Source organism: Heptranchias perlo, chromosome 37, assembly GCF_035084215.1.
Source record: "Heptranchias perlo isolate sHepPer1 chromosome 37, sHepPer1.hap1, whole genome shotgun sequence".
In the NCBI taxonomy this organism is placed as follows: domain Eukaryota; kingdom Metazoa; phylum Chordata; class Chondrichthyes; order Hexanchiformes; family Hexanchidae; genus Heptranchias; species Heptranchias perlo.
This window is the reverse complement of record NC_090361.1, coordinates 16,126,744-16,148,766: the sequence shown is the minus strand read 5'-3', so window position 1 is coordinate 16,148,766 and position 22,023 is coordinate 16,126,744. Positions and strand designations below refer to the sequence as shown.

The 22,023-nt window shown below is 42.8% G+C and overlaps 1 protein-coding gene across 2 annotated transcripts in view; it reads right to left on the bottom strand.

Annotated features, from left to right (window-relative positions):
- pbx4 (pre-B-cell leukemia transcription factor 4) overlaps positions 1-22,023 on the bottom strand; it is a 371,833-nt gene that overhangs the window by 6,691 nt on the left and 343,119 nt on the right. For both annotated transcript variants that reach the window (XM_067973182.1, XM_067973183.1), the window contains one exon: positions 15,758-15,847. In XM_067973182.1, coding sequence (XP_067829283.1) covers positions 15,758-15,847 — 90 coding nt within the window. The remainder of the gene's footprint in view (positions 1-15,757; positions 15,848-22,023) is intronic.

The window sequence follows — 22,023 nt, the reverse complement described above, 5'->3', positions numbered from 1 at the left end:
CTCACTGCAATGGGAAAGACACACTCACTGCAATGGGAAAGGTACACTCACTGCAATGGGAAAGACACACTCACTGCAATGGGAAAGACACACTCACTGCAATGGGAAAGGTACACTCACTGCAATGGGAAAGACACACTCACTGCAATGGGAAAGACACACTCACTGCAACGGGGAAGACACGGTCACTGCAACGGGGAAGACACGGTCACTGCAACGGGGAAGACGCGTTGACTGGAATGGGGAAGACGCATTCACTGCAATGGGAAGGTTGCATAGACTGCAATGGGAAGGTTGCATAGACTGCAATGGGAAGGTTGCATAGACTGCAATGGGAAAAACACATTCACTGCAAAGGGAAAGTTACATTGGCTGCAATGGTAAAACACATTCACTGCAATGGGAATTACACAAGCACTGTAATGGGAAAGATACGTTCCTTACAATGGGAAATACACGTTCCTTGCAATGGGAAAGACACGTTCACCTCAATGAGAAAGACACGTTCACCGCAATGAGAGAGACACGTTCACTGCAGTGGGAAGGGTGCATAGACCACAACGGGAAATACATTCACTTCCGTGGAAAAGTTACATTCACTAATGGGAAAGGCTCATTCATTGCAATTGGAAAGACACATTCACTGCTTTGGGAAAGACACATTCACTGCTTTGGGAAAGACACATACAGTGTAATGGGATAGACGCGCTCACCGCAATGGGAAAGACACATTTACTACAATAGGAAAGATACACTGACTGCAATGGGAAAGATACTTCCACTGCAATGGGAAAGATACACTGACTGCAATGGGAAAGATACTTCCACTGCAATGGGAAAGACACTTCCACTGCAATGGGAAAGACACTTCCACTGCAATGGGAAAGACACTTCCACTGCAATGGGAAAGACACTTCCACTGCAATGGGAAAGACACATTCACTACAATGGGAAGGTTGCACAGACTGCAATGGGAAATATATTCACTACCATGGAAAAGATGCATTGACTGCAATGGCAAAATTACATCCACTGCAATGGGAAAGATACACTGACTATGATGCGAAATACATTTCTCTGCAATGGGAAAACACGTTCACTCCAATGGCAAAGACACGTTCACCGCAATGGCAAAGACACATTGACGGTAATGTGAAAGAAATTCACTGTTATGGGAAAGATACATTGACTGCAATGGGAAAAACACATTTACTGCAATGAGAAAGATACATTCATTGCAATGGGAAAGACACAGTCACTGCAATAAGAAAAACATGTTTGCTGCCGTGGGAAAGATACATTCACGGCAATGGGAAAAATACATTTTTTGTAAAGGGAAAGATACATTCATTTCACTGGGAAAGATACATTTATTGCAATGGGAAAACACATTCACTGCAATGGGAAAGATATATTCATTGCAACGGGGCAGCAACACTCACTGTAATAGGAAATATACAGTCACTGCAATCTGAAAGACACATTCACTGCATTAAAAAAACATGTTCGCTGCTATGGGAAAGATACATTCATTTCAGTGGGAAACATACATTCACTGCAATGGGAGAAACACATTGACTGCGATGGGAAAGATATATTCACTGCAGTGGGAAAGATACGTTCAGGGTAATGGAAAAGATAGATTCAGTGCAAAGGGAAATATACATTCTATGCAATGGGAAAGACACATTCACTGCAATGTAAAAGACCTTCACTGCAATGGGAAAAGCACGTTCACTGCAATGGGAAAGATGCATTCACTTCAATGGGAAAGAAACATTCACTGCAATCTGAAATACAGTCTCTACAATGGGAAAGATATTAATTGCAATGGGAAAGATACATTGACATCAATGGGAAAATCACATTCATTGCAATAGGAAAGACACATTCACTACAATGGGAAATATACACTCACTGCAACCAGAAATACACATTCACTGCAATGAGAGAACCATGTTTACTGCAATGGAAAAGATATATTCACAGCCATGGGAAAGATACATTTATTGCAATGGGAAATATACATTCACTGCAATGGGAAATATACATTCACTGCAATGGGAAATATACAATGACTACAATGGGAAATACATTCACTGCGGTGGGAAAGATACACTCACACACTGCAATGGGAAAGATACATTGACTGAAAAGCAAAAGACATTCACTGAAATGACAAAAACACATTCACTGCAATGGGAAAGAAACACTCACTGCAATGGGAAAGATACATTCAGTGAAATGGGAAAGATACATTCACTGCCGTGGGAAATACACATTCACTGCAATGTGAAAGATATATTGACTACAATAGGAAATACATTCACTGCAGTGGGAAAAACACATTCATTGCAATGCATATGATACATTCAGTGCAATGGGAAATATACATTCAATGTAATGGGGAAGATAAATTCAACGCAATGGGAAAGAGACATTTTCTGCAATATGAAAGATACATTCACTGCATTGGGAAAGATATATTCAGTGAAATGGGAAAGATACATTCAGTGAAATGGGAAAGATACATTCAGTACAGTGGGAAAGACACATTCACTGCCGTGGGAAAGACACATTGACTGCAGTGGGAAAGACACATTGACTGCAATGTGAAAGACACATTCACTGCAATGGGAAAGACACATTCACTGCAATGGGAAAGACACATTCACTGCAATGGGAAAGATATATTGACTACAATGGGAAATACATTCACTGCAGTGGGAAAAACACATTCATTGCAATGCATATGATACATTCAGTGCAATGGGAAATATACAATCAATGTAATGGGGAAGATAAATTCAACGCAATGGGAAAGAGACATTTTCTGCAATATGAAAGATACATTCACTGCATTGAGAAAGATACATTCAGTGAAATGGGAAAGATACATTCAGTACAGTGGGAAAGACACATTCACTGCCGTGGGAAAGACACATTGACTGCAATGTGAAAGACACATTGACTGCAATGGGAAAGACACATTCACTGCAATGGGAAAGACACATTGACTGCAATGGGAAAGACGCATTGACTGCAATGGGAAAGACACATTGACTGCAATGGGAAAGACACATTCACTGCAATGGGAAAGACACATTCACTGCAATGGGAAAGACACATTCACTGCAATGGGAAAGACACATTCACTGCAATGGGAAAGACACATTCCCTGCAATGGGAAAGACACATTCACTGCAATGGGAAATACATTCACTGCAGTGGGAAAAACACATTCATTGCAATGCATATGATACATTCAGTGCAATGGGAAATATACATTCAATGTAATGGGGAAGATAAATTCAACGCAATGGGAAAGAGACATTTTCTGCAATATGAAAGATACATTCACTGCATTGGGAAAGATATATTCAGTGAAATGGGAAAGATACATTCAGTGAAATGGGAAAGATACATTCAGTACAGTGGGAAAGACACATTCACTGCCGTGGGAAAGACACATTGACTGCAGTGGGAAAGACACATTGACTGCAATGGGAAAGACACATTCCCTGCAATGGGAAAGACACATTCCCTGCAATGGGAAAGACACATTTACTGCAATGGGAAAGACACATTCACTGCAATGGGAAAGATACATTGACTACAATGGGAAATACATTCACTGCAGTGGGAAAAACACATTCATTGCAATGCATATGATACATTCAGTGCAATGGGAAATATACATTCAATGTAATGGGGAAGATAAATTCAACGCAATGGGAAAGAGACATTTTCTGCAATATGAAAGATACATTCACTGCATTGAGAAAGATACATTCAGTGAAATGGGAAAGATACATTCAGTGAAATGGGAAAGATACATTCAGTACAGTGGGAAAGACACATTCACTGCCGTGGGAAAGACACATTGACTGCAGTGTGAAAGACACATTGACTGCAATGTGAAAGACACATTGACTGCAATGGGAAAGACACATTGACTGCAATGGGAAAGACACATTGACTGCAATGGGAAAGACACATTGACTGCAATGGGAAAGACACATTCACTGCAATGGGAAAGACACATTCACTGCAATGGGAAAGACACATTCACTGCAATGGGAAAGACACATTGACTGCAATGGGAAAGACACATTCACTGCAATGGGAAAGACACATTCACTGCAATGGGAAAGACACATTCACTGCAATGGGAAAGACACATTCACTGCAATGGGAAAGACACATTCACTGCAATGGGAAAGACACATTCACTGCAATGGGAAGGACACATTCCCTGCAATGGGAAAGACACATTCCCTGCAATGGGAAAGACACATTCACTGCAATGGGAAAGACACATTCACTGCAATGGGAAATACATTCACTGCAGTGGGAAAAACACATTCATTGCAATGCATATGATACATTCAGTGCAATGGGAAATATACATTCAATGTAATGGGGAAGATAAATTCAACGCAATGGGAAAGAGACATTTTCTGCAATATGAAAGATACATTCACTGCATTGGGAAAGATATATTCAGTGAAATGGGAAAGATACATTCAGTGAAATGGGAAAGATACATTCAGTACAGTGGGAAAGACACATTCACTGCCGTGGGAAAGACACATTGACTGCAGTGGGAAAGACACATTGACTGCCGTGGGAAAGACACATTGACTGCAGTGTGAAAGACACATTGACTGCAGTGTGAAAGACACATTGACTGCAGTGTGAAAGACACATTGACTGCAATGTGAAAGACACATTGACTGCAATGTGAAAGACACATTGACTGCAATGTGAAAGATACATTGACTGCAATGTGAAAGGCATATTCAGGGCACTGGGAAGAATGCATAGACTGCCATGTAAAAGATGGGCTGACTGCAATGGCAAAACTACATTCACAGCAATGCGAAAGATACATTGACTACAAAGGGAAAAACATTCAGTGCAATCGGAATGGTACATTCCGTGCAATGGGAATGGTACATTCAGTGCAATGGGAAAGACACCTTCACTGCAATGGGAAAGACACTTTCATTGCAATGGGAAAGACACCTTCACTGCAATGGGAAAGACACCTTCACTGCAATGGGAAAGACACCTTCACTGCAATAGGAAAGACACCTTCCCTGCAATGGGAAAGACACCTTCACTGCAATGGGAAAGACATGTTCATTGCAATGGGAAGGATACATAGACTGCTATGGGAAATACATTCACTTCTGTGGAAATGTTTGCATTCAGTGCAATGGGAAAGATACCGTCATTGCCGTGGGAAAGACACATTTACAGCAATGGGAAATATACATTCACTGCAGAGGTAAAGATACATTAACTGCAATGGGAAAGACACATTCACTGCAATGGGAAAGACACATTCACTGCAATGGGAAAGACACATTCACTGCAATGGGAAAGACACATTCACTGCAATGGGAAAGACACATTCACTGCAATGGGAAAGACACCTTCACTGCAATGGGAAAGACACATTCACTGCAATGGGAAAGACACCTTCACTGCAATGGGAAAGACACCTTCACTGCAATGGGAAAGACACATTCACTGCAATGGGAAAGACACATTCACTGCAATGGGAAAGACACATTCACTGCAATGGGAAAGACACATTCACTGCAATGGGAAGGACACATTCAGCATAATAGGAAAGACACGTTCACTGCAATGGGAAAGACACATTCATTGCAATGGGAAAGACACATTCACTGCAATGGGAAAGACACATTCACTGCAATGGGAAAGACATATTCACTGGAATGGGAAAGACACATTCACTGCAATGGGAAAGACACGTTCACTGCAATGGGAAAGACACATTGTATCTTTCCCATTGCAATCAATGTGTTTTTCCCATTGCAGGAAATTCATCTTTCCCATTGCAGTCAATGTGTCTTTCCCATTGCAGTGAATGTGTCTTTCCCATTGCAGGGAATGTACCTTTCCCATTGCAGTCAGTGTGTTTTTCCCCTTGCAGTGAATTCATCTTTCCCCTTGCAGTGAATGTTTCTTTCCCCTTGCAGTGAATGTATCTTTCCCATTGCAGTCATTCACTGCAAGGGGAAAGAAACATTCACTGCAAGGGGAAAGATAAATTCACTGCAAGAGGAAAAACACACTGACTGCAATGGGAAAGATACATTCACTGCAATGGCAAAGACGCATTCAGCTCAAGAGGAAAGATATATGGACTGCAATGAGGACATTCACTGCCATGGGAAAGATACTGAGAATACCTACGAGGTGCCCCTCTAATGAAATGCATATGTAGTAAGCTTTCAGTAGCTCAATAAGATGCCTCCATAACAAAATGGCAGTATGGTAAACCAAGGGTTAATATAAGTGGCCCATTTTGCTAGCTAGAATTAGAACAATGGGCTTTTCAAATGAGTTTATCCTTGATCATTCGTTTATGTTATTAATTTCCTGTATGAAAATGTATGCTTTATTATGAATCAAGCAAAGCGATATGATAAGCTGAATTCTGGGGTAAGCAGGTGTAGGGAGTGTTGTTTTGCAGCTACCTAATGAATGGATCCTTATTTCGGACAAGGTCGAAAAACATCCCAGGCCTGAGATAAGTGAGACTCCCTTTCCTGTGACCTACGTATGAACAGGTATCACCTGTGAGTGGTCGGTCATTATGTCAGTTAGTATGGCTTGCCCAGACTCAGCTTATGATTGGTTTTAACCCCTTGCTACTCATGTCCCTCCCCACTCTGAAAATGTATAATTGTGTGAACTCTGACTGTGTAAATTGCCTGTTCTGTGAGATTGACCAGACTCTGTCAAGAGTTGAAATCAATTCTATAGATCGGGCCAGCTGCAGCTAATAAATTGTGTTAAAACTTTCAAGTGTATTCGCTTTCAGTTTTTGCTGAACCAGACTAAGAGTAAAGAATCCGGTATCGTCAATACATTGACTGCAAAGGGAAAAACACTTTCACTGTGTTGTGGCAACTAAAGAATTACGGGCTTTGCGATATTAATGCTGATGTTAGAGGTATGAGTGCATCATCTTTATATGTATACTGAAGTTATGGTAGCTACGAGACAACCAATGTGACTGCAAGGCATAATGGGAAGCTTGACCAAAAAGGACTAAAGCATAGTGTCTGCAGTTTAACCGTAGCAGTTGTCATAAACATGTTTTCACAAAACCTTGTAACAAGAACAACGGACTAAGATAATGATAATGGGAGACCTCAGACACCGGATAAGGGGAATTGTAAACCATAGGAAGGCAGAAGTAAGAGCTTAAGATAGTTGAGATATCAGGGACATCTGCACCCATGCACGTGCGAGACTCCATGATGACTATGGGCAAGATATAGGCGGGACCGCACACGCGTGAGGCCAACAGACTGCTGCCTGTCAGTATCAACCATACTATGTATGAAATTGTTTAATCGGAGAGACCCTTGGCTTGCTAAGGCTCTCCCCGGCATATGCTTGAATAAGCTCTGCTTACGAAAGGCTCTCCGGACTCAGCGTGGGTGATTTGAATGGTGACCGAGACAGTCGCTACAACAATTGGTGTAGTCGGCAGGATCTCCATTGGCTGGGTGTCGCGGTCTAGTCCATCTCGGGTGAGTAAGACACACTTTACTGACCCTTGATAGGACAATACACGGGTAATGCCTAGTCGGAGATCCGGATATTGAGTCGCAGCAAGAGATCATAAGAGGGCATCTGTGTATGGACCCCTGTGGGGTCCATCATGTAAACAGTAATGGGAAAAAGTAAGGAAACACACGCATGCATGGAAAGGGATGGATGGGGTTGTACCTGGGAGGAGAGAAAGAAAGATAAAGACGAAACCACCATAGTAACTCTATGCCAATGTTATATACAAACAACTAAGATGTTAGATAATGCAAGACAAAATTTTTGCAAAGAGAAGTAAGCAATGGAAAAAGAGATGAAGGAACTCAGGAAACAACTGCCTAAACTACTAATGAGTTATAAGAGGAGTGTGGACGGAATAGACTGGGACAGTTTGGACGAGGAAGCCTCAAAATACAACCAAGACGATGACTGGCCTGACCGGCCGCCAGAGTACAAGCATCCGGAGCTGACTGCTCCAGCACCTATAAATATTAAAAGCATACCCGCTAGAGGACAAAACCAAGTATATAAATACACAGGCCATTTACCCCAGCTGAGAAACAAACGTTACTGAAGGATTTGGGGCCCCTGAAACAGAACCATGGCAAAATCGAGTTCTGGACCCGGCTGGAGGAAATGATTGACATTCACAACATGCACCCACTTGACATACACACCCTGGTCCGAGCTAAATGTCCCAAGACAATTTGGCTTGGATTGGCAGCCAGGCAGCGGGGGCAACACATGCACAAAAATATGCAATATTTAAGACAGAGGTGAAACAAGCATCAAGGGCAGGAACTAACAATTGGGGGACCATCATCAGGATTGTTCAAAAACCAGGGGAAACCCCAAATGAGTATGCAGAACGTAAGTTCGTGGCCTATGAAGAGTTCTCAGGAGTGGTAGCTCCTACCCGAGATGATCCGGTCTTCATTAAAATGTTGAAGGAACGTCTAAGTGTAAAACACCAGAAAATATTGCACCTGGGGCTCCCGGTGGGGAATCAACATGGCCCAGTCATGCAGTGGGCAAGCAAGGTCGAATCCAAACACCAAAGGGCAAAGGTGGCCGCCAAGGACGCAGTGGCTGCCTCGACCACCGGAGCCTGTTTTACATGTGGCAAGCCAGGACACCAGTCCAAGGATTGTCGCCAGCATAAACCCCCGTATCAGGACCCCAATTAGGTCCGGCTGACTGGATGGGCGCTTGTCCGCCCAGGTGGCGGAACTCGCAGCCTTAATTAAAGCCCTGGAGTGGTCGGAGGGAAAAAGGGTTAACATTTTCACAGACAGTAGATACGCCTTTGGGGTGGTTCAGGACCATATGGCATCATCGGCACGAAGAGCGTTTGTTACCTCTGGGAGCGAAGACATAAATCAGACAAGTCGAATTATGGATCTAGTAAAAGCTTCCCAACTATTCCTTGAAGTAGCTGTCATCAAGGTTAGGGCCCACCAGAGGGTCATGGATGGGGTCCAGCAGGGTAACCATTATGCGGAAGAGGCAGCTAAAACTGCAGGAGAAGCGCATTGGTCGCAGGTCAAAACTAATCCGGGAGGGATGAGCATAGCAGCATGTGCCCCAGAGTCAAAGGAGGTTAATATGGTCAAATTACACGGGGAAACTTCTACGGAAGAAAAATTAACATGGGTACTAAAGGGAGCTTCGGAGGGCCCCGATGCAATTTGGAAAGGGGAAAACGAGAAGGTAGTGGCCCCACAATGGATCAGACAAAACCTCCTCCAAATTTATCATGGCCACACACACCAGGGTCGAGATGCTCTGATCCAACATATACGGCAACATTGGTGCTGGCCTGCAATGGGTAGAGATGTAACAAAGTTCTGTCAACGATGTATCATATGCACTCAACACAACCCTTGCCGTGCCATAAAAGTGAAGATGGGGAACCAGCCCCGTCCGCGGGGCCCATGGGAAAACCTCCAGATTGATTTTACGGGGCCATTAGTTAAAAGCCAAGGGAAATCTTATTGCCTCGTTATCATGGATCATTTTACGAGATGGGTGGAGGTGTTCCCAACGCGGGATTGTACAGCCGACACAATCGCAAAAATCCTGGTCACAGAGGTAATCCCGAGATGGGGGATGGCACTACAACTAGACTCAGATCAGGGCACCCACTTCACCGGGAAAGTTTTAAAATCAACCTGCAAACTACTGGGCATTAAACAGCGTTTCCATATTCCCTACCACCCTCAGAGTTTGGAAATGGTGGAACGAATGAACCGAACTCTAAAAACCTCAATAGCAAAAGCTATCCAAGAGACAGGGAAGGGGTGGACGGACGTCCTACCCTTCATCCTCATGCGTCTTAGGGTAATGCCAAACAAAATGACAGGCCTGACTCCGTATGAGCTAATGACCAGACGAGCAATGCACCTACCAGAGGATGTGATTACAGGACCACACGGACACAGGGCCATTGAAGGATAGGATTAGACGATATGTCGAAGAGTTATGTAAACAGTTACAGGGAGTTAGATCTGAGGTCAGAGAACAGGCTCGGGCCTTGGACTTGGAACGTAGTAAGGGAGCGTGCTCCCAGGAAGTACCACAGATAGGGACTTGGGTAATGTATAGGGATGCACCGGCCAAACCTGGATTTGCACCCCGATGGCAGGGACCCTTCCAAGTCATCATGACCAGCAACACTTGTGTATGTCTGGACATGAAGGGAAAGGGAGCCGAGGGACAATGGAAACACTGGTCACTGGTGAAACCGTATTTGGGAACTAATAATGAAACCTCTGTTTGCTCTTACAGGAAAGCTACGAGTCGGTCCCTGAACTACCTAACAAGGCAAGGGGATGGAGTGGATTAGGTGGATTGTAGTCGTGAGCTGTTTTGGGGTGGGAATAGAGGCAAAAGACAGCAGTGTGTGGACGCAGGGAACCTACGGGGAAAATGCCACCTGGGTAGTTTACAACAGGTCATCAGGTTACAACCTAAGTATCCCTTGGACAAATATGAACTGCACCGGGGAAGGAATGGTTAACGTAGTAGCAGGCGAGAACATGCAAGTATGTGTCTTTGTGATGGTGACAGAGATGGAGAGGCAGAATGTACCAGTTGTGTTAGGACTGGGTGCGATAGCCAGGCACTCCCGGGGTGCTTGGAAGGTGATGAGAAAGGACCAATAGTATGCAAAAACCGCATAAAGGCATGCGATTCCCCATTGATAAACGTTAACACATATAACACGGGCAAATTCTACCCAGGCACCTCCAAGCACAACATTCAGGAGGCAATGCCCAGAACTACGGCCAGGACCCACAAATGGGTTGGTGGTAACACCAACAGGGAATGTGATGTATGACAATGTACACCATGAGTTGGTAACCAAGTCTTGAATCTAATCGATATCAGGCTCCCACACCGATGCTCCAGCCAGACACAACGGTTATATCAAAGGCTGGCGTATCAGGCTTTGAGACAGGGGATTGTCGGAACGAGTCAGTGGCCTCCGAAGATAGATAGACTGCAGAAAAGATCAGTCGTAAACAATGCAGCCACTATCTTTAATACGGGAACCTCAGTAGTAAACACCATTGATCTGGCCACTGTGGACCAGAAGGTCTGAGGTCTGAGATCCCGCATAAAAGCGATTCTGCAGCAGCAGAACCAGAATGAGGGCAAACAATTGAGCGAGGACCAGGTCCTGACTGTCCGACTCCAGGACGTAGCTACCATCCCAGAAACCCACACCCAAACGATAAATCAACTAATTAAGGAGGACTATAATGCCTCCCAGCAGACAGCGGCAAATGATGTCTGCAGTACATTTGGAAATTGGGTGGTGAAACAGACAAGAGAAAACCTAGCCCAAATAAAAGAGGGTGAGGTTCCCCTGTGGAGCAGTAATGAACATCTGACCAATTTATCCAACCAGCCTGAACTATTCCAGGGTGCCAACTCAGGGTTATGGTGTGGGTATATCCCACACAAATGGAATGTAAGGTGAATCGTGGAGAATTACTAGGACTGCTATTAGCCATACCGGTTATTGTCTCGGGAACCGAACCTTGGAAGGTATACTGAGTCCAGAACATAGGGCTCATCAAGGATGGGATATTTACAGCCTACCACGAAGTATTGCCATATGTCGTAACCTTTGAGGAAAGCTTAGTGGGAACAAAATTAGAGGGGTGTGTGACCCGACATGCAACAACGATTTGTCCACACAAGATACATTTTGACCCTCTTGCTGGTTGCGGGTTTAATGTAACACGTGAGGGATCAATTGCGCTATGGAAGCCATAGGGGCTGACCTTAAGCCAACCCAGGCCGCCTACACAAGTAAGGGAGAATATTGTGTGATCACTAACTTGAAAACTTTCAAGTATGCAGATCTGACATGTGAAATCCCCAGTCCAGGATTCTGCTTCACCCCAGAAGTACCAGTCCAGATTGAATGCAAGGAAATGGTAGACATACATCAGAGGAAATCAACCACAATCCAGGTGTCCGAAGCAATTAAGGAAGAATTACTGAACTATATCAACACGTTTGGGTATGAAATACCCCCGTTGCCTGAACACCGGTAGAGCTGCGACAGGAAATCACGAAGTCACAGAAGATGTACTACACGCTCCAGCAACAGAAGAAGCACATCAGGAAGGACATCGAGGACATTAAGATTACCACATGGTGGGATGACCTGTGGGACTGGGGACTGAACATCCAAATCCACCCGTGGATCAGACTGATATCACATGTACTAGTGGTGGTGCAACTAATAATTGTATTGATTCTCCTATGTATGGTGTGCAATAGATGTAAGCGTGCAAAAGCTGAAGGGTTAGCCAGGGCTATTACTAAACTGGTAAAGGAAGGAAATAGCCCCTTGCAGTGGAAGTTAAACCCGTACAAGGTAATTTAGGAGGAATTAGGGTAGGGCTTTATGGACCAAGTCTAACCGAGTCAATAGGATCCGGTGAAACCATAAGAGTCCTAGTGTATAGGGATGTGAACCTTATGACCACTGACTGATCACCAGTAAGGCATAGGGGGAGTATCCAGGGTTGGCCGTCCGGGGTCAGACAGGGGTATGACCCAGGGCCAAAAGGAGGGATTGTTGCGATATTAATGCTGATGTAAGAGGTGTGAGTATATAATCTTTATATGTATACTGAAGTTATGCTAGCTACGAGACAACCAGTGTGACTGCAAGGCATAATGGGAAGCTTGACCAAAAAGGACTAAAGCATAGTGTCTGCAGTTTAACTGTAGCAGTTGTCATAAACATGTTTTCACAAAACCTTGTAACAAGAACAATGGACTAAGATTATGATAATGGGAGACCTCAGACACCGGATAAGGGGAATTGTAAACCATAGAAAGGCAGAAGTAAGAGCTTAAGACAGTTGAGATAACAGGAACATCTACTCCCATGCATGTGCAAGACCCCATGATGACTATGGGCAAGGTATAGGCGGGACCTAGTTGGTCACATGCGTGAGGCAATCAGACTGCCTGTTAGTGTCAACCGTACTGTGTATAAAGCCTGATGAAATTGTTTAATCGGAGCGACCCTTGGCTCGCTAAGGCTCTCCCCTGCAGATGCTTGAATAAACTCTGCTTACGAAAGGCTCTCCGGACTCAGCGTGGGTGATTTGAATGGTGACCAAGACTACAACAAGCTCAATAGGAAAGATGCGTGACTGCAACAGGAAAGTCATTCACTGCCATGAGAAAGATACATTGTAATGGCAAAAACACATTTGTTGCAACCGGAAATACACAGGCACTGTAATGGGAATGATACATTCGCTGCAACGGGAAAGACGCATTCACTGCAACGGGAAAGACGCACTCACTGCAACGGGAAAGACGCACTCACTGCAACGGGAAAGACGCACTCACTGCAACGGGAAAGACGCACTCACTGCAACGGGAAAGACGCACTCACTGCGATGGGAAGGATACATAGACTGCAATGGGAAATACATTCACTGCGATGGGAAAAACACATTGACTGCGGTGGGAAATACACATTGACTGCAGTGAGAAAGATAGGTTCACTGCATTGTGAAAGATACCTTCACTGGAACGGTTAAAGCATATTCACTGCAATGGGTAAGATACATTCACTGCAGTGGGAAAGATATATTCACTGCAATGGTAAAGATACATTCCCCGCAATGGGAAAGATATGTTTACTGCAATGGGTAACATACATTCACTACAATGGGAAAGATATTCATTGCAATGGGAAAGATACATTGACGTCAATGGGCAAATTACATTCATTGCAATGGGAAATACATGTTCACTGCAATGGGAAAAATACACTCACTGCAATAGGAAAGACACATTCACTGCAATGGGAAATACATGTCCGCTGCAATGGGAAAGATACATTTATTGCAATGGGAAAGATACACTTATTGCAATGGGAAAAACACATTCACTGCAGTGGGAAATACATATTCACTGAAATGGGACAGATACATTCAGCACAATGGGAAAAATACATTCATTCCAATGGGAAAGATACCTTTATTACAATGGAAAAACATATTCACTGCAATGGAAAAGACATTCACTGCCGTGGAAAAGATGCATTTATTGCAATGGGAAAAACATATTCACTGTAATGGCTAAGATATATTCACTGCACTGGTAAAGATACATTCAATGCAATGGGAAAAACACATTCAGTGCAATAAGAAAGATACGCTCACTGCAATGGAAAAGTCACGTTCACTGTAATGGTAATGACGCGTACAGAACAGAGGTGTCTATTTGTGAGGCCATCAATCTCTATTAAAATAAATGGGAGAAAAATCACAGACTGAGGAGAGCACATGGTGAAAACCCAGCCAACTTGCTTAAAAAAGTTATTCCTAAGTTACATTTGCCCTGGACTGGCCTCTAAATCATGCCTGCAATGCGTTTTATTTTCATTTCTCTGTGATTTTCTCCTCTGCTGTTTCATCTCTTTTTCCCACTGATGCTGAGGCCAATTGTTGAACTACTGCTGCCCTCAGTGAGTTCATTTAACTCATCACAGGCCAGGGATAGAACCTGGGACTTTCCTGGTCTGTACATCTCAGCTACTCACTGGTTAAACTTGATAAGCTATCAACGCAGTCAGGGCTGTCTTGCCATCGGAGACTAGAGCTCTGAAATCTAAAGTTCCAGTGTACCCCCGTCTCAATCCACACAGTGGAAGATAGTCTCAGTCACAGCAAGCAAGCACTGGGGGTTGAGCACGACCCGGTGTTTAAGCAACTTGGTAAAAGATACTAACTTCGTTAGACCTCAGACAGTCTCCTCTTAGCCTAGTAACCACACGTAATGCAGCTCTGCTGTAAAGAACATTCAATGGATTATTCAAAGCTGTGCAATGCACTCACACACGTACAGTCAGATACCATTAAACGGAACTGTTCAGGAAATACCCCCCCATTCAAATAAGCAAGCAGTTCGGGTACTAATTGCACATTCATTGGAATATTGCATTGTATTAAATGATATCAATGCAGTAAAAATTGATGTACAGTAAGTTGACATAAGGTCCAATTATTGGCCAATTCATTTGAGTGGTGTCCAGATAATGGCTTCTGACTATATGTGCCCTCAACAAATACACAGCATAACACGAGGACTGAGATGTAAAACTTGGTGATGTTGAAACTGTGTGTTTCAAGGTAGGGAAGGTTAAGTAATGGGATGTTGCGGAATGCTCTTTAAAGACAGGCCTCCTAGAAATGTTTCCTCATAGTTGCCACTCAAAATGGAGCAGAGCGAATTTTAGAGACGTTAGGCTACCAAGACTGCAGCAGCAGAAACAAGGCCGTTAATATAGACTTTCAACACAAATGGTACTCAGCCATCTCTGGTGCACATCTTACAGCGGAGGAGGCTATGAATGGTGGTCAGACACGAACAGATCAGCAGGTTTGCCAAGAGTCACAAGTGAAGTGAAAGCAAAGCACAGACGGCCACTGGGTCATATTAGGAACACCCTGGGCCATGGTCATTCTCAGAGACACTGCGTACAGTACAGAGAGTGTGAGCGAGGGTGAAGACGAGCTAATCTTAACTAGAAATGAATATATCAAAAATGACAAAGAACTTTCAACTCTTATAAGGTTAACTTGGGTTTAAAATAAGAAAAACTGATTCTTACATCTATACGTCTTGGGGTGTACATCTGGCTTCCTGCCATCTCATCACTGTATCCGCCTGTCTGGTGTATAACATGACGCAGGGAATCCACCTACAGGACAGAACAGGTCAACTTAGAAGTTTCTCCAAGATTACACAGAGAACGAGCTGGGTTATTGGTCTCAATTCTTCATCCTCTCGGCCCCATTTTCACAATGAACAAGGACAGAATAGGAACATTTGTTTGTATTTGTGGAAATAGAGTCTTGCTCCCAGGCCAGGATTGGCCAGCACTGTGGACATCTCAAATCCCTGTAACTATCCCAGCCTCAATCAAAATTCAAGCTTGGATTCAACTTCCCCTCCCAATTCCCTTTTAGATCTTCTTCCCTTAAGTTAACATTAATTTTACAAATGCTAAAGATTAGGCAGGAGATTTCATTTTACTGATTCTTAATATTTTACTTTGGTATTTTGGAGTAGGCCACTTTTTACATTGTGTGTTTGCAGTTGACCTGGGACTGCAGCATAAATAGTGAAAAATGATGATGCACAATACACAATATCATAGTAGGTACAGCACAGGAGGCAGCCATTCGGCCCATCGTGCCTGTGCCAGCTCTTTGAAAGAGCTCTCCAATTAGTCCCCTGCTCTTTCCCCGTAGTCCTGTAATTTTTTTCCTTTCAAGTATTTATCTAATTCCCTTTTGAATGTTACTATTGAAAGAAGAAAGACTTGCATCTATATAGCGCCTTTTATGACCTCAGGACGTCCCAAAGCGCTTTACAGCCAATGAATTACTTTTTGAAGCGTAGTCACTGCTGTAATGTAGGAAACACAGCAACCAATTAGAGCACAGCAAGGTCCCACAAACAGCAAAGTGATAATGACCAGATAATCTGCTTCAGTGATGTTGGTTGAGGGATAAATATTGGCCAGGACACTGGAGAAAGCAGGCTCAAGGGGTTGTATGGCCTACTCCTGCTCCCATTCTTTATGTTCATATGGTCTAACTCTTCTTCAAAATAGTGCATGGGATCTTTTACGTCCACAGCAGACAGGGCCTCGGTTTAACGTCTTATCCAAAAAACAGATTGAATCTGCTTTCACCACCCTTTCAGGCAGTGCATTCTAGATCATCACAACTTCCTGCGTAAAGAAATGTTTCCTCATGTCACCTCTGCCACTTTTGCCGATCACCTTAAATCTGTGTCCTCTGGTTACGACCCTTCTGCCACTGGAAACAGTTTCTCATTATTTGCTCTATCAAAACCATTCACGATCTTGAACACCTCTATCAAATATCCTCTTAACCTTCTTTGCTCTAAGGAGAACAACCCCAGCTTCTTCACATAACTGAAGTCCCTCATCCCTGGTACCATTCTGGTAAATCTCTTCTGCACCCTCTCTAAGGCCTCGACATCCTTCCTAAAGTCTGGTGCCCAGAATTGAACACAATACTCCAGCTGAGGCCTAACCAGTGTTTCATAAAGCTTTAGCATAACTTCCTTGCTTTGTACTCTATGCCTCTATTAATAAAGCCCACGATCCCATATGCTTTTTTAACAGCCTTCTCAACTTTTCCTGCCACCTTCAAAGATTTATGTATATGCACCCTCAGGTGTCTCTATTCCTGCACCCCGTTTAAAATTGCACCATTTAGTTTATATTGCCTCTCCTCATTCTTCTTACCAAAATGCATCACTTCACACTTCTCTGCTTTGTAACAAGGGTAATGTAATAATCGTGGGGGACTTTAATCTTCAGAAAGACTGGGCAAACTAAATTGGCAAAAGTAGTTTGGAGGGCGAGCCCATGGAACGCATCAGAGACAGTTTTCTAGAACAATATGTCGAGGAACCAACTAGGGAACAGGCTATTTTAGATCTAGTATTATGTAATGAGATGGGATTAATTAGTAATCTTGTAATAAAGGATCCTCTGGGGAAGAGTGATCATAATTTGATAGAATTTCATATTGAGCTTGAGAGTGATGTAGTTAAGTCCGAAACTAGGGTCTTAAATTTAAACAAGGCCAATTATGTAGGTATGAGGACCGAGTTGGCTAAGATAGATTAGGAAATTATATTAAAAGGTAAGACGGTAGATAAGCAATGGCGAACATATAAAGAAATAATTTATAACGCCCAATGAATATACATACCCTTGAGGAATAAAAACTCCACAGGAAAAGTGATCCAACTGTGGCTAACTAGAGATTTTAAGGATAGTATTAGATTAAAAGAGACTTACAATGTTGCCAAAAAGAGTAGTAAGCCTGAGGATTGGGAGGGTTTTAGAAATCAGCAAAGGATAACCATAAAATTGATTAAGAGGGAGAAAATTAAATATGAGAGTAAACTAGCAAGAAATATAAAAACTGATTGTAAGAGCTTCTACAAGTATATAAAAAGGGAGAGATTTGTGAAAATAAATGTGGATCCCTTAGAGGCAGCGATAGGAGAAATTATAATGGAGAATAAGGAAATGGCAGTGACGTTAAACAAATATTTTGTATTGGTTAATGGACAGAAAACAGATAGTAGGGATAAATGGGTCATTTTCAGGTTGGCAGGTTGTAACTAGTGGGGTGCCACAGCGATTGATGCTTGGGCCTCAGCTATTTACCATCTATATTAGTGATGTAGATGAAGGGACTGAGTGTAATGTATCCAAGTTTCCTGACAATACTAAGCTCGGTGGGAAAGTAAGCTGTGAGGAGGATGCAAAGAGTCTGCAAAGGGATAGCGACAGGTTCAGTGAGAGGGCAAGAAGGTGGCAGATGGAGTATAATGTGGGGAAATGTGAGGTTATTCACTTTGGTAGGAAAAATAGAAAAACAGAATATTTTTTAAATGGTGAGAAACTATTAAATGTTGATGTTCAGAAGGATTTGGGTGTCCTTGTACAAGAAACACAGAAAGTTAACATGTAGGTACAGCAAGCAATTAGGAAGGCAAATGGTATGTTAGCCTTTATTGCAATGGGGTTGGAGTACAAGAGTAAGGAAGTATTGCTGCAATTGTATAGGGCTTTGATGAGGCCACTCCTAAAGTACTGTGTACAATTTTGGTCTCCTTACCTAAGAAAGGATATACTTGCCTTAGAGGTGGTGCAACAAAGGTTCACTAGATTGATTCCTAGGATGAGAGGTTTGTCCTGTGAGGAAAGGTTGAGTAGAATGGGTCTAGACCCTCTGGGGTTTAGAAGAATGCGAGGTGATCTCATTGAAACATATAAGATTCTAAAAGGGCTTGACAGGGTAGATGTGGAGAGGATGTATACCATGGCTGAAGAGTCTAGAACTAGAGGACATTGTCTCAGGATAAGGGGTCAAGCATTTAGGACTGAGATGAGGAGGAATTTCTTCACTCAGAGGGTCGTGAATATTTGGAATTCTCTACCCCAGAGGGCTGTGGATGTTCAGTCGTTGAGTATATTCAAGATTGAGATTGATAGATTTTTGGACTCTAAGAGAATCAAGGAATATGGGGGTCGGGCAGGAAAGTGGAGTTGAGGTCAAAGATCAGCCATGATCTTATTGAATGACGAAGCAGGCTCAAGAAGCCGTATGGCCTACTCCTGCTCCTATTTGTTATGTTATTGTGCTCTTAAATTTCATCTGCCACATGTCTGCCCATTTCACCAGTCTGTCTATGTCCTCCTGAAGTCTGTTACTATTCTCCACATTGTTTACCACATTTCCGAGTTTCATGTCATCTGTAAACTTTGAAACTATACCCTGTATACCCAAGTCCAGGTCATTAATATATAGCAAAAAGAGCAGTGGTCCTAATACCGACCCCTGGGGAACACCACTGTATACAACCACACGACTTCCCTCCAGTCTGAAAAACAACCTTTCACTACTACTCTCTGTTTTCTGACCCCTAGCCAATTTTGTATCCACGCTGCCACTGTCATGGGCTTTAATTTTTCTAACAAGTTTATTATGAGGTACTTTATCAAATGCCTTTTGAAAGTCCATATACACAACATAAACTCTCTCCGTTACTTCATTATGGTATTAGAGAACCATGCTAGATTGTTTCAATTCCTGCTCAGTAATAGCTTCACATGAAGGTCCATAGTCACAGTAGGACTAGTACCATATCTGTGGCTGCAGGTGATTTGGAAAATCATTAACATAATAAAAGATGAAGCACAAGGAATAAAGAACGTATACAAGGGACGCATCGATTACTACTATTAAACGTGGTTTATTCACCATTCAAGATCCTCCAATTTTGGACTCTTGCGCTTACTATAATTTCCATCGCTCCACCATTAGCGACCGTGCCATCAGCTGCCTAGGCCTTTAGCTCTGGAATTCCCTCCCTAAATCTCTCCGCCTTTCTACTTCTCTCTCCTCCTTTAAGACGTTCCTTAAAACCTACCTCTTTGACCACTCACCTATCCCAATGTGTCTTTATGCGGCTTGGTGTCAAATTTTGTCTGATTACGCTCCTTGGGACAATTTACTACATTAAAGGCACTATATAAATGAAAGTTGTTGTTGTTGAAATGTGTGCTTTTGGTTTATGAGAAGATGGCTGCCATGTTCCTGGTGCACAAAGAGTCTAACACGTACAGGTTCACTGTGCGGTGGTTCAGCGTAAGTGGGCTTTGAGCAAGCTCCGGTAATAAAGCTGATTGTGAGGGTGGCTATAAACACTCAGTAGACTTTACGATTGTGGTCACCGTATTAAGACAGGGGCATCCTGGAGAGTACAGAGGAGAGGAACTAAATTGTGGAAATTCTTCACCCCCTTCAGTCTTCTCTTCCTCCTACATCCTTTTTTAAAACCCTAGCCTGGTGTCACATAATCACTATTTCCTCATTTTTTTTGTCTGCTCTTTTATTCCTTTATCCTTGGTGCTGTCCTTCCCTTCACCTCGGTTTCTCAATCAAAGATGCTGAGTGGACCAGTCCTGAGGGCTCACTGGGATTGCAGAACTTTGTTAATCTGTGATCATTTCAAAATACAGTACAACCTTGCAATTACCTTAAGAGTAAGTACTCCCTTTTCACCTTATTTCTTCTTTATTTCAAGCACTCGTCACAATTTATAACTAAGTTAGTTACTGCTCCTGTATCAGTAACCAATGCTTGTGGGTCACAGTAAAGAGCAACAACCACCAAAGAATGAAAGTATAGGTGACAAGCACATTGGTCTTATGGATCAGTGTCTAATTAATCATTGAGAGGTGGTTAAACTTGAGCCTCTGCTGTTTCGTGAGGTCTGGAATTGGGTTAGTACATTTTCTTAGGTCTCTGTGCTCAGGTTGGAGCAACGGCTGAGGAGGTCAGCATATTTGATTTGTGGTGCTCCCAATTTCCCGGTGATCAATTTTAATCAGCAGAAAATGAAGAGTGCGGCAAATCGGGCACGCTGCCATCTGATCCTGATCTTCCGATCCTCCATCTGGTGGAGTGAGGCTCCAAGTCAGTGGTGACACTTGGCACATGCTTACTCTAGACTGTACTAGATTGTGCTGTCATGCACAGCTTGCTTTGTTTATTGAGTTGGTCACATTTTTATTAGTCATTTAAAAGCATTGTGACACCAGCACTCACTTCTAGTATTATAGCTGTTCTGTAAAGTAATATAAGTTTGAAATGTACTTTCAAAGAGGGAGGTTTTAATATATAAAAAGAGGGAGCTTCTTAGAGGAATCCAAGATGAAGGCTGTTTGTACGAAGAATTTCTGGGTTTAGCAACAATTTCTTCTTTGTCCAAAGGTGACCTTTTGGCCCCGTTTTAGAAATGTTTTTAGTGAAGACCTGGATTCTCTTGCTTCAGATTTCTATTAAACCTGAGTTATAAAAGGCAGGAGTGCCACTGTATTCCAACACATTACACTCTGCATATAAATCTATGTTTGAGAATAGCGCTAGTTTACAAGATAGCATTTTAATGAGAAAGTCTGCTTCTTGTGTCAGCTATCCAGGTGGAAATATATTAAAGAGGAGAAAAATCTCTAGTTTTACCTGCTTATTAAACCACCACTAATTAGGTGCTGAAAAGTTATTGTGTATAAATGTATTCATGGGTATCCGACTATGGGACAGTGTTGCTTCCTCTTTTATGTCCATTACATTAAAAAAGCGAAGGTATTTTTGGGCATTGTTCTTACTGCAAAAATCAACACTTTGCCCTGAAATTACACCATGGGAAACACTTTATATGTTTGTCTGAAATTCCCGTCTCTGCTATTTTGGTGTAGGTGTTTATCGATTTAAACAGGGCAATGGAGACAGGATACACAAAACGTCCCACACTCAT